At 40.1% G+C, this 14001-nt stretch overlaps 1 protein-coding gene across 1 annotated transcript in view; it reads left to right on the forward strand.

The window, feature by feature from the left end:
- The window catches only part of otog (otogelin), a 68618-nt gene that overhangs the window by 5948 nt on the left and 48669 nt on the right, over nucleotides 1-14001 (forward strand). The window contains exons 3-13 of the mRNA XM_055229778.1: nucleotides 177-278; nucleotides 751-902; nucleotides 5594-5715; nucleotides 6836-7041; nucleotides 7392-7522; nucleotides 8180-8286; nucleotides 9744-9853; nucleotides 10118-10243; nucleotides 10416-10524; nucleotides 11678-11724; nucleotides 12419-12564. Of these exons, the coding sequence (XP_055085753.1) occupies nucleotides 177-278; nucleotides 751-902; nucleotides 5594-5715; nucleotides 6836-7041; nucleotides 7392-7522; nucleotides 8180-8286; nucleotides 9744-9853; nucleotides 10118-10243; nucleotides 10416-10524; nucleotides 11678-11724; nucleotides 12419-12564 (1358 nt within the window). The remainder of the gene's footprint in view (nucleotides 1-176; nucleotides 279-750; nucleotides 903-5593; nucleotides 5716-6835; nucleotides 7042-7391; nucleotides 7523-8179; nucleotides 8287-9743; nucleotides 9854-10117; nucleotides 10244-10415; nucleotides 10525-11677; nucleotides 11725-12418; nucleotides 12565-14001) is intronic.

Below are 14001 nucleotides of genomic sequence, written 5' to 3' on the forward strand. Positions count from 1 at the left end.
CTAACAAGCATAAGATTCAGTGCAATTCACTATCAGTCCAGGATGTGGAGACACTGGTATGGCTGTCTTTTTAAAATGTAGATGTATACTGTTTGTATTGTCACTGTCCCTGTTTAAAAATGGACTGTGAGTCCGAAATAAAGATGAATTGAATTTAATTATATTTATGTCGGCAGCTGGTCCGTGTCGGTTCGCCTGTCTGAATGGAGGCCAGTGTGTGAACTCAGAGTCATGTGACTGCAGTCTGTACCAAGCCACGGGATACAGGTGTCAGACAGGTAAGGCCCCGCCTACTCCCCCCAGACAGGTAACCAAGACCCAGCCACTTTACAGACAGGTAAGACCCTGCCCAGTCCACAGACTGGTAACCAAGACACCTTCCACCCTGCAGACCAGTAACTTTAGTCCCACATCATAAGATACCCTGCCATTCATTTCTATCTAACAATCTCCCACACTGGAGGTAATGACATGTCAGTTTCCATTGCCAGTAGCAGTCAACCATTTAGTAAAAAAAAAAAAGTATATAAAGATGACAGAAGAAGACACAACAATGTTATCAACTGACTACAGCCCTTTGTTGTCAGTGCCTGAAGGTCTCGACCACCTGATCTCAGTCTACAGGCTGGTAACTCCATTTCACAATCTTCTGCTTGTCAAAAATCTTTCAGTCATTGTATTTAGTACACCTTTCCTTTAATGCAGTCTTTTATATTAAATGTAACACATTCATCATTTGTTGTGTCTTAGTACCGAACCAGGGCTTTGAGCGGGAGATGACCTGCAGGAGTTGGGGCCAATACAACTTTGAGACTTTTGATGGACTTTACTTCCACTTCCCTGGACGCTGCACTTACACACTCCTGAGAGACTGTGAGGAGGGCTCTGGAGTCACTGTGCAGGTACTGTATGTGAGATCTGGTTGAAACCTGGTTTAGAATACTTTTTTGTATCTGGTTAGACCGGGTTTAGACCTGGTTCAGACCCTCCTGCGAGACTGTGAGGAGGGCTCCGCAGTCAGGTATTGCACTACAGGCCTGATTTAAACAGGATTTTGACCTGGTTTAGACCTGGTTTAAACTTAGTGTCACTGTGCAGGTACTGTACTAGACCTGGTTTAGTCCTGTTTAGACTTGGTTTAGACATGGTTTAGACGTGGTTTAGACCAGATTTAGATCCTCCTGGGAGAGTGTGAGGAGGGCTTTGGAGTTACTGTGCAGATACTATACTACAGGCCTCGTTTAGACCTGGTTTAGACCCTTCTTAGAGACTGTCAGGAAGGCACCAGAGTCACTGTGTAGATACTGTTCTACAGGCCTGGATTAGATTTAGTCTACACTTGGTTTAGACTGGATTTAGACTTCTAGTCTAGAGCAGGAGTGGGCAAACTTGTTGACAATTGGGCCATAATGGGTTCTAAAATTTGACAGAGGGGGCCAGGATATATATATATGTATAAATTACATTAGAGATTTGGCCTGTAACATGTAGCAAAGCATGAATATGTAAGGTTCATTGTACAAATTGTTTTCCAAATTGAATTAAATTAATAATTAATTTATTACATTTCAGTTAAGTAAAAACAGCAGAAAAACTCAGAAGCAGAACAAGGTTTACCTTTACTTATTTTAATATAATTTGGTCCTGTTCGGAGGGCCGGATCAATAAGCCCAAAGGGCCGTGAGTGGCCCCCATGCTGTAGTTTACCCATATCTGGTCTAGAGCCCTTGTTTAGTCCTGGTTTAGACCATAGACCAGGGGTCACCAACCCTGTGCCTGTGGGCGCCATGTCGCCCCCAAGCCCCACATGAGTCGCCCGCAGACCGGTTCTAAAAATAGCACAATTCACTAATGAGCTGCATCTAAAATTTAATTTTATTCTGTTGCTATTTTTTTTTTCTATCACCCTTGCGTTTATATAGATTTAAAAATGAGAATATCTTAAACATATGTTCATTATATGTGAAGTTTAGATAAGTTAAGGTGAACTTTGACCTACTCACTTCAAAGGTTAGTATTGTGCGCGTGACAAAACCAGTGCTCCGCTCGCGAGCGCTGTGAGGATGCGCTGAATGCAGTTTCTTACTCCAAAACATGGAAGAAAATAAAGAGATCACTTTCACAACGATTTAAGACTGTAAAAGAAACCTGCGCGTCTCTCATCTGCGGAGCGACTGTGGTGACGGCAAAGCGGCACAATGTGGAGGGACACTTCACTACGTCTCACAAAGTTCCACACTAACTACCCACGGGGATGCGCACTATGGGCAGAACAAGCCCAGAGCTAAACGCAACTTTGGGTAAACAACAGGCTTTTTTCACGACACCAGTGAAAAAGTCACACAACGCAACCGATTAAAAATATGTACGCTTATTTTTCTTTAACATTACATAATTGATAACTTTATGAAACATGGTGCAATGTATATTATTTATGTTTTGTTAAAAAGGTTTGTCAGTGGATAGTGAAAATGGGACACTTTTCCTATGAGATGTAGTGATGTAAGTGTCATCTGGAAATTTAACAATTACTAAGATTAGTAAAGTTAAAGTGCTGAATACTGATATCTGTTTCCCTCCTTGCTCATTGTTGATAATTATTTTGAGAAATCATTAATGTGATCAGTGTCTTGCAACTTGATCAGTGTTCACATAGATGATTATCATTTATCATTATTAATAATGTATAACTAAAGGCAAACTGAGAAAATTTGTTATTTCAGAAGAGCGTCTCAAACTGGTAGCCCTTCATATGACTCAGTGCCCATAAAGTAGCTCTCAGGTTAAAAAAGGTTGGTGACCCCTGCCATAGACTATATACAGTGGCTTGCAAAAGTATTCATCCCCCTGGAACTTTTTCACATATTGTCACGTCACAACCACACATTTAAATACATTTTCTGAGCATTTTATGTGAATGATCAACACAAAATGGCACATAAGTGTGAAGTGGAAGGAAATATTTTACAAGACAAATTTTAAAAAATAAAAAACTTAAAAGTACAGCGTGCAAAAGTATTCTGCCCCCTTTTTCTTGAATTCAACCAATTGCTTTTAAAAGTTACCTGATGATTTTGGAAAGATTGATTATTGACCTAATGACTAAAAAGAGTCTGGAATCTGTTCACAGGACAACTATTAGTCGTGCACTACACAAATCTGGTCTTTATGGACGAATTGCAAGAAGAAAGCCGTTGTTGAAAACCATCCATAAGAAGTCTTGTTTGCAGTTTGCTAAAAGTCATTTGGAGGACACAGCAAATATGTGGTAGAAGGTGCTCTGGTCTGATGAGACCAAAATCGAACTTTTTGGCCTAAAAGCAAAACGCTATGTATGGAGGAAAACTAACACTGCACATCTTCCAGCAGGACAACGATCCTAAACATAAAGCCAAAGTGACAATGGAATGGTCTAAAGCAAAACATATTCATGTGTTAGAGGGGTCCAGTCAAAGTCTGGACCTAAATGCTATTGAGAATCTGTGGCAAGATCTGAAAACTGCAGTTCACAAGCGGTCTCCATCAAATTTGACAGAGCTTGAACTGTTTTGCCAGGAAGAATGGGCAAAAAATTCAGTATGTAGGTGTGCAAAGCTGGTGGAGACATACCCCAAAAGACTTACAGCAAAAGGTGGTTCCACAAAGTATTGACTTGCTGCACTTTTCAGTGTTTTTTTTTTTTTTTTTTTTTCCTGGAAATGATGTATAATTTCCTTTCTACTTCACACTTATGTATCATTTTGTGTTACTTATTCACATAAAATGCAAATTAAAATATTTAAATTTGTGGTTTTGACTTGAGAAAATTTGGATTATCACTTTCCATTGAAAACCTGTCACCCTTCGTTTTAACCCTCTCTACATGATCTTGGTGTTTTCATTTAGCTTTTTTGTCTGTAAATCAAGCTATGGATATTAATAATAGACAAATCAGATGCCTTCTTTCCCCCAAGGTCATTAGCATTAACAACAGGTTGATTGACAGTGTTGTTAAGCACTCACCCCCTTCCAAACCAGAGATGCAGGAGTGTTAACTTCAACAGCCTTGTTCTGGATTGACTCTCTCTGCTCCAAATTGGCCCCTATAACTGCTAGCCTCAGTGAGCTTCATTTGGCCAGAGCCAAAAGCTAAAAGCTATGGGTGATGTCACACTCCACTTCTTTATAGTTTATGGTTGCTGAGAGACTGTGAGGAGGACTCCGAGGACTCCGACCTGTGTTCTTGGCTCACTGCACAATACAGGAGTACTTGAGGCCTGATTTAGAAAAACGACAAAGGATCAAATGGGTTACCACTGGAGATGGAGACTCAAACAAGGAGAGTGGTGGTTAATACAGCGATACGTTTAACAGAGCCACTGTACAACTGTACCTATCTTGGCCTGGAACATTGGCTTTAGATCACATTGTAATGTGATGCTATTGAGGTTATGATGGAAGTAAATATTAAAATTCAGTGTAAAATCATTTGGACCAATTCAACAGAAGATCTAAGGGCCAACAAAAATAACTCTGAGGCCCGCGTGATCTAAGCTGTTACTGCATCGAGAGTTTTTTCAGTGTCATTTTGGGCATATCAGTGATACTATTTACAGTGACTCCACATTATTAGAGGCACATATTAAACAGTGTTATGTAGAAACAGCCTGTTAGCTGTTAGCTGATCTGCCCAGATTAGGCCACTTTCTGAGATTAGAGTCAATTACATTAAACCCCAGGGAATCCACTGAAGACCAGACCAATAGAGCAGAACCGAGTCCTGGACCAGGACCAAAACCCGACTCTGAGGGATTTAGACTCACTGCAGGAGAGATGCACTGACCCCAGACCAGCCACCTGTGTCCTCAAGTGAACGTAGAACTTATATAACAGTTATGAATATGAGAATATTTAAGCTAAGCTGGTTCGCTGGGAAATTCAAGTCTGACCTATTAATCCTTCTGGCTTAGCGTTTGGAGTTGCACAGGTAAGAGTCAGGTTTGTGGAGATGCCCGCTCACAGTAAGGACAAATGTATTACAGTGCAGTAAAAAGTTAAAAAGTTAGACTCTGCGGCTTTAAGATACATGAATATGATGTGTGAGTGAGTTATTGGTAACTGCTGAGATGTTATTTTTTTATGTGACCTAAAATTTGAATGTGCTGTAACTTTAGTTTTGAAAGTTCGATATGCAGTATATTAGAATACTGTATTGCAATGTGCTCAACAGTGACCGCCCATCCCCTGGTTCCAGAAGTAAAATTCCCATAATTTTTTTCCATATACTTTCGGGAAAAAAGGCTAATCGATGTGGTAACTAATTACCACAAGATCCAACTGTTTATAAGCTTTATAAACCGCTAAGTTATTAAAACATTTCATCTCATCTTGTGTTTTAAATGTGCTGTTTGGGCTACTGTGAAAATCCAGATTTTTGTTGTAATTTTGTGAAATATTAGGTGAAGTCAATGAAAGAAATGATCAGGTTCAGCATTTGTGAATTGACATTTCTTTTTTTCCAGAGCACAGAATATTATGTTTTTCTAGGTACTCGTTGCAATGTGTTCCAATACACATAAACAAAATGTCCAGATATGTTTTTTGTGTTTTTCAGGTTCACAATGATCCAGACTGTGGCACCTCTGCCTACAGCTGCCATCGCTCTGTCAGTCTGTTCATGAACTGGGATGGAGAGATCAGACTCAATGCTCGCAATGTCACTTTTAAAGGACAAAGGTGAGCTTTACCATAAATAAAATCAAATATGAACAACAAGAACAGACAGAAGCAGAGCAGAGGAGCAGAGCCAGAGGAGCAGAGCAGAGGAGTAGAGCTAGAGGAGCAGAGCAGAGGAGCAGAGCCAGAGGAGCAGGGCCAGAGGAGTAGAGCAGAGGAGTAGTGCCAGAGGAGTAGAGTAGAAGAGTAGAGCCAGAGGAGCAGAGCAGAGGAGCAAAGCTAGAGGAGCAGAGCAGAGTAGTAGAGCCAGAGGAGTAGAGCGAGAGGGAGTAGAGTCAGAGGAGCAGAGTCAGAGGAGCAGACAGTTGCAGAGCCAGAGGAAAGCCAGCAGAGTAGTAGAGCCAGAGGAGTATAGCGAGAGGGAGTAGAGTCAGAGGAGCTGAGCCAAAGAAGCAGACAGGATATTAGTTGGTCTGAGAGAGGATGTAAAGGAAAACTAAAAAGTTGTGCTGAAAATCTTAAAAAAAAAAAAAAAAAAAAAAAGCAAAAATGCTCCATGATTTAAAAATGTAATATGGCATATATGATCTAATATGATCTCATATCAGATCTAAACCCAGACTATATCAGGCATAAATTAGGGCTAAATAAGATTTAAAATAAGACTAAAACTGGTCCAAAAAATAGACTAAACCACACATAAGATACATAACAATTAACCTAAATGGAGGAAAAAAACATCACTAGGTGTGATAGGTCAAACAAATACTCAAACTGCAGAGGGCAGTAATACACATACCACAACACTATAGAAAAATATAAAATAATGAACTAACTGGTCCTTAAGTCATTTACTCAATTGTTCGATCGATGGAGTCGACCAAAATGTGTTAGTCGATTAATCATTTATATGAGACAACAGTAGAAAGGAGAAGAGAGAGTGTATTAGCTGAACTCATAATTCACAAGTTGAATCTTCCTTTATAGAAATACATTGTTTCCTTTTTTCTTTTTTTCAGTTTTTACATGAACTCATCCTGCAGGTGTAATCTTGTGAGTGCAGTTTGGGTTAGATACAGAGATATGTAATAGTTTTGAGAGCTTTTTAGTCGACTAATTAATTTGCAGGACATGACTTTAGTCGATTATAGCACTAGAACTAACAAGTCTGTGTGTTCAGGCTGGACCTCCCTTACCACATCCATGACTTGATGTTGGAGCAGATCTCAGATTACATTTTGGCAACACAGCATGGCTTCACTCTGGCCTGGGACGGACTCCGCGGCTCCATCTACATCAAACTCAGCCCAGACTACGTGAGCCGCACCTGTGGTTTATGTGGCAACTTCAACGCAGATGTGCAGGACGATCTACGCACCAGCTACGGTAATCAACCCTCTCCACTGCATTCTATGCTCCATCTGACCCTCTCCATCCTCTGCTCCATTTGACCCTCTCCGCTGCATCCTCTGCTTTATCTGACCCACTCCTCCATCCTCTGCGCTCTGACTCACTCCTCTGCATCCTCTGCTCCATCTGACCCCTAAAAATATATTTAAATTGTGCTGCTAAGTTTGATAATAATAGTAATTTGATTAGAAACATCTTTTATGAAATTGTGGCTATAATTTCAGACTTGTTAATGGCAGTGATATCATACGCTTGCAATTTTTGCCAGATACCAAAAAGGTACCAATTTCTATATTTTTCTTATTTCTACTGTATATTTCCTTCAGGTGTGCCCACGGAGGAGATTGAGATGTTTGGGAACAGCTGGCAGGAGGTGGAGCCAAATGAGTCCAGGTGTCCCATAGTGTCTCCAGGATTCACCTCTCCCTGCTCTGGAGTCCCTGACCATGTACTACAGGCAAGTCCTAGTCCTGGTCTAGTCTCGGCCTAGTCCTGGTTGAGTCAAGGTTCAGTCATGTTCAAACCAGCTCAATCTGTGCTTGATTACTATACTGACCAATACTTTAATATTATAATTAAATGAATAATAATGCTCTTATGTCTATAGTAATAGTAAAGTAAGTTCTAGATTAGAAGTGCTTTAGACCCAGTTTAGTCCTGGTTCAGTCCTGGTTTAAACCTGGTTGGTTCAGTCCCAGTTCAAATCTGAATTAGACATTGTTCAGTCCTGGTTCAGCCCTGGTTTATACCTGGTTTAGTCCTGGTTATACCTGGCTCAGTCCTGGTTTAGACCTGGTTTAGTCCTCTTTCAGACCTGGTTTGCTCCTTGTTTAGACCTAGTTTAGACCTGGTTCAGTCCTGGTTTAGACTTGGTTCAGCCCTGGTTCAGTTCTGGTCCAGACCTGGTTCAGTAGTGGTTTAGCCCTGGTTTAGTCCTCTTTCAGACCTGGTTTGCTCCTTGTTTAGACCTAGTTTAGACCTGGTTCAGTCCTGGTTTAGACTTGGTTCAGCCCTGGTTCAGTTCTGGTCCAGACCTGGTTCAGTAGTGGTTTAGCCCTGGTTTAGTTTTGGTTCAGTCCTTTTTAACCCTATTATATTCTGTTCTTGTTCACAGAAAATCCATGAGGTGTGTTCTCTTCTCTTGGAGCCTCCCTTTTCAGACTGTCATGAGTTTGTGAGTCCTCTGTCCTACATGGCCTCCTGCACCAACGACCTCTGCCTGTGAGATACCAATTTACCAATCAATTTATATATATATATATATATATATATATATATATATATATATATATATATATATATATATATATATATATATATATATATATATATATGTGCCAGCCATTTCTTTGTTATAGATTTCTTGCTTGCAACCAACAAGGAGCTAAATAGGCATTTATCCTTTTTCATCCAGTCCTGTGGTACATATCCAAAGAATATGTCCTGCAATATTCTGTGAACATCAGACCAATATTTCTTAATCAATGGGCAGTCCCAAAAAATATGAAAGTGATCCGCTCTTTGGTTCCCACAGTTTTTCCAACAGATGGGAGGATTTCTGTCATAGTGAGTCTTCTGACATGGGGTGATAAAATATCTAATCAAGGTTTTCCAGCCAAACTCCTTCCATCTTTGTGAGGAAGTAAATTTCCATTGATGTTTCCATATAGATGTCCATTCTTCCTCTGTTATATTTATTTCTGCTTCTTTCTCCCATAGTGCCTTAACCTTCCCAGTTGAATTGGACTTATGATTTGTCATAAATTTGTACAAAAATAAAATAAGTTTCTTATTATTATTACCATCATATGCATTCTTAATCACTTTTACCAGGTCCATGTTCACCTCTGACACCATATGAATCCTTGAATCTATGTAATGTCGTATTTGCAAGTATCGGTAAAAATCTTGCTTTTCCAGATTGTATTTATGTCTCAGTATTTCAAAACTAATCAATTTACCATCTTTAATCAATTTGCTTATTATTGGTAGTCCCCTGGAAGACCACATCGTGAACCGTGAATCTAATCTGTTTGGTAGAAAATCTGCATCATAAGCATACCACTTCAAAATGGTGATGTCTGTATTCTTTCACTACATTTTTCCATACAGAAAGAGTACACCCAACCCATGGATTACCCGCCTGATCTATATATTTTTGTATATTTGGGTCTGCTAAGGTTGCTTGTATTGGGACAGAAAAGGTTTTCTCCTCAATACGTTTCCATTGAGCAGTGTATGATACATCACACCAGTTTATGACGGTCTTCATCTGTGTTGCCTGGTAATACTTCTTTAGGGATGGCAAGCTCCATCCTCCTTTATCTTTAGCCAATTGCAAGGTTTTGAAGCCAACTTTATATTCAGTTTTAATTGTTTAATGTTCTACTTGTCTTTTTAAATTGGAGACCGATTATTTAAAATATTCAAATCTTTGGTTCATACATGTTGCATTCAAAAATGCCACTTAGCCATTTAGCCAAATAAAAATTTGCTGTTTGTTACAGTGAAATGCCACTATGATGATGCAGTTTTGAACAGGAAGTCAGTGTTTCTTTTATTAATTTTAGATCAATATTGCGATTTATTATGAACAAAATGTACAATGATGATCTATATAATGTTATAGTTTAGTACTAAATACCATAAAAAGCATAATATGTTTACTCTTCCTGTAGGTCTGGTCCTGTGGATGAGATGTTGTGTTTGGTGCTGAGTGAATATGCTAGAGCCTGTGCCCATGCAGACCACCCCCTGCAGCAGTGGAGACAGGACTTCCCTCTCTGTGGTAACATATGTCAGATGACATTAAAGTACATATAAAGAATAGTAGCTCTTGGACCAGCTCCTTATACAGTCCAAAACAGCTGGTGTTTTGGACATTATTTGTCACTTGTGATTGCCCAGTTGTATTTCATCCCTTGTGACTGCCAGAGGGCGGTGCCGAAAGCACTGAATAATGCGTAAAGGGCCCTTCAGCACCACTCTCCAGCAGTCAGTAGAGATTCATAGAATCGTACTTACATTCATAACTTTCATGTCTGTCCCTCAGAGAAGCCCTGTGCCTCTGATCTACAGTGGAGAGAGTGCATCAGCTGCTGTCCTCAGACCTGTCGTCAGGAGAAGAACTGCATCGACAGCAGACTGGCCTGTGTGGACGGCTGCTACTGCCCGGAAGGTGCTGCCTCTTTAGACCTGGTTTAGACCTAGTTTAGTCCAGGTTTAGTCCAGGTTTAGTCCTTGTTTAATCCTGGTTTAATCCTGGTTTAGTCCTAGTTCTGTGCTGGTCTAGACCTGGGTTAGACCTGGCTCAGAACTTGTTTAGACCTCATTTCCTCTTCATTTTCCAGGCCTGGTTCTTGAGTCTGGGTCCTGTGTGCTGCCGTCTGAATGTCCCTGTGAACACCACGGTCTGATGTACCCCTCAGGACAAACACTGGAAGATCGCTGTAACACCTGGTCAGTCCATGTTACACTTTAAAGCAGTGGTCCTCAACCTTTTTCGCACCACGGACCAGAATAATGTAGGTTTTATTTTCACGGACCGGCCTTCTATGCGTGGCAGATAAATATGACAAAAATAAGTTAAGTGCATAAAAAACACAACTCACCATACCGCTGCATCAGTGGGAGTCCTGCACTTGTTTCTTTTTTCCTTCTTGCTCACGTTTGTTTCTTTCAAAAAACTCTAAAGCTTATCTTTTAATCCCAGGTGCTTAGTCTCCATGTGCCAAAGCAGTTTTGAAGGTTTCATTGCCTCATTTGCTTTTTCCCGCATATTACTCAGAGTGGACTCGGCACGTGAGAGTCACCTGTAGCGACAAACCCATATTTTAAGTAGGATTCCTGGTATTGTCTGTTAAATTTAGCCTTCTTTTTCTTGGAGGTCGTAGGCTCCTCAGTTGGCCTTTTCTCCTTTGTTAAAAAGCTCTCCAGGGACTTTTGTTTTGGTTCATTTTCACTCGCTTGTGGCTCTACTTTTGGGCGACGTGTCTGATGTGTTATACGTGATGCGTCATCGCGGAGGACAAGAGCAGATAATATACTTTCCACTACATCAAATAGATTTCTGTGACAATTTCCTATCAGGATTTTCATTATATTTCTACAGACAAGCTTATTAGCGCGTCATGAGGGACGGGTGAAAGTTACGTCAGAGAAGATGTGGTCACTGATAAATTATTTACTGTTTTTGTGCGGCCCGGTAGCAAATGCGTAACGGACCGGTACCGGTCCCCGGCCCGGTGGTTGGGGACTGCTGCTTTAAAGGACACATTTAAAGGTGCACTATGTAATGGTAACTTTTCTAATGGAGGATTTGTCACCTCTACTCCTCTACTCTCCTCTATCTTGAATTTACTCAATTACATGTGTTTTTATTTCCACAAAAATACCTTGAAAATCTTAAGCAATAACATATCCATGGAGATGATCAGGTGGCAGACCCACTGTCAGAAAGTTTCATAGTGCACCTCTAAGTTGATAGTGCTGCTGTCTTCTGTCCCACATACTTTCCTCAGACTGATCTCTTATTGGGTTTAATCAGTGTTATCTGACCTCCATCACTCCGTCACACCTGTAAATACCTGTAAATACCTGTGCTGTGTTGCAGTACCTGTGTGGGGGGAGTCTGGAACTGCACCGACTACACCTGTCCAGGTGAGTCCCTCTGGACCACTCTCTGCCAAAGTCCAGACTACTCTTTAGAACAGGACCCCAGTGAGAGGCTTTGTGTAGGAGCTGTAGTAAGAACAGGAATTCAGACAACAATTCAGGACCTGCAATATTTAAATCTGCTGCTTTTAGACCTGGTTTAGATCTGGTTTAGCCCTGGTTCAGATCTGGTTTAAACCTGTGCATGGAGAGCTCTGACAAGTAAAAGGAGTGAGACATGGGCGCACGCATGTAAAGACAAATGCAACATGTTGGAGCCTCGTGCTCCGTCTGAGGGAGGAGTTTGCTCTCTGGTCCAATGGCTGTTTCATAAATCCAGTCGTAGATCTGCTTTGTGATTGGTCAGTCTGCTCTGTGTTCCCAGGCTTTTAACCTTGATGTGGAATTTTATGGTGACTTTCCAGTCTCTAGACTTTGTGAAGTGCAGGGTCCCAGCTGACCAGAGATAAACAAAGGCCTACATCTAGTGGCAGGTTTAAAAATCCCTCATATGGCACAGAGGGCACCCTCTGTAAGCAAGCTTTATAAATGAGGCCCCAGGACTGGAAAAGCTGGATTGCTGCATGTGTATTTAGATATGGATTTGTAATTTGTTTGCAGTCTTCAATTCTGTGTAGTCTGTCTTTACCAGGACAGGTGTATATGACTTATGAATGACTTGTCTCTCTCGTCTCTGTAGTGGAGTGCTCTATCACCGGGGACATGTTTTTTCAGTCATTCGACGGCAGAGTTTTTTCGTTCGCTTCGACGTGCCAGTACGTTCTATCCAAGAGCCACAGCTCCGGACGGTTTACCGTCACCATCCAGAATGCCCCTTGTGGACCTGTGAGTGAACTGCAGCTTGCACCTCACACTCAGACTAAAATAGGTCAAAATAAATGTCTCTGTGATTCCTGATAAATGTCTTATCAGGGAATGTAGTTAGATGTCAAATCAGCTAAATTAAAGCTTAAATAAATGTGAAGTTCAGTAACTAATGACTTTCTATTAGTAAAAACAATACAATTTACACATTATTCATCTTTTTTTTTTTTTTTTACCAATTCTGGTATTTTTTATTTTTTTTATAAGCTAGAGATACTCTTCAACCTTTAAAAAACATAACATTAAAGGTGTACTGTGTAACGTTTCTTGTGGGGAACCCGCTACCTGCTTGTCTACATGAAGATGTTATTGCTTTGCTTAAAATGTTTACTTATAACTTGTAACTTATCTAACTTGTATTTATTCAATTACAGGTGTTTCATTGCTCAAAAATATCAAAAAAAAAAAAGGAGACAGATACTATTGAAACCAGAAGTTGACATACACTATATAAAAACACCTAATTAGAATTACCACAATTATTTCTATTTACTAAATATCAGAATAATGAAAGCCGTTACTCCAAAAGAAACATAAAAAAAAGTGATTACAGTTTGCAAATGCACATGGGGCAAATACCGTAATTTTTGGAGACATGTCCTGTGGTCTGACAAAACTTAATTTGAACTGTTTGGGCATACTCGGCATTGTTACATTTGGAGGAAAAAGGGGAAAACTTGGAAGTCTGAGAACATTCCAACTGTGAAATACAGGGGTGGCAACATCATGGTGTGGGGTTGTTTTGCTGCAGGAGGGACCGGTGCACTTCATTAAGTAGATGGCCTCATGAGGATGCTGCAAAAGTGGTTACAAAGTGGCTTAAGGATAACAAAATAAATCTTTTGGAGTGGCCATCATAAAGCCCTGATCTCAATCCTATTGAAAATTTATGGGCAGATCTGAAAAGACACGTGCAAGCAAGGGGGTCTACAAACTTTGCTCAGCTACACCAGTTCTGTCAGGAGGGCCAAAGTTCCTGCCAACTATTGTTAGAAGTTTGTAGAAGGATATCCAAAACGTTTGACCCAAGCCATACAGTTTACAGGCAGATGTACTAAATACTAATGTATGTATGACTTTGAAGTAATGACACGTTTTCTTAAAAATCTTTTTCATTATTGTGACATTTAGCAAATGAAAATAATTTTGGTAATCCTAATTGACCTAAAACAGGAAAAGTTTAGTCTGATTTTATGTCAGACCATAAGAAAAAATACAGTATGTGTCTTTTTATATACAGTGGGTACGGAAAGTATTCAGATCCCCTCACATTTTTTACTCTTTCTTATATTGCAGTCATTTGCTAAAATCATTTAAGTTCATTTTTTTCCTCATTAATGTACACACAGCACCCCATATTGCCAGAGAAACATGAAATTGTTAAAATTTGCGCATGTT

The sequence above is a fragment of the Periophthalmus magnuspinnatus genome, chromosome 3 (genome assembly GCF_009829125.3).
Source record: "Periophthalmus magnuspinnatus isolate fPerMag1 chromosome 3, fPerMag1.2.pri, whole genome shotgun sequence".
In the NCBI taxonomy this organism is placed as follows: Eukaryota; Metazoa; Chordata; class Actinopteri; order Gobiiformes; family Gobiidae; genus Periophthalmus; species Periophthalmus magnuspinnatus.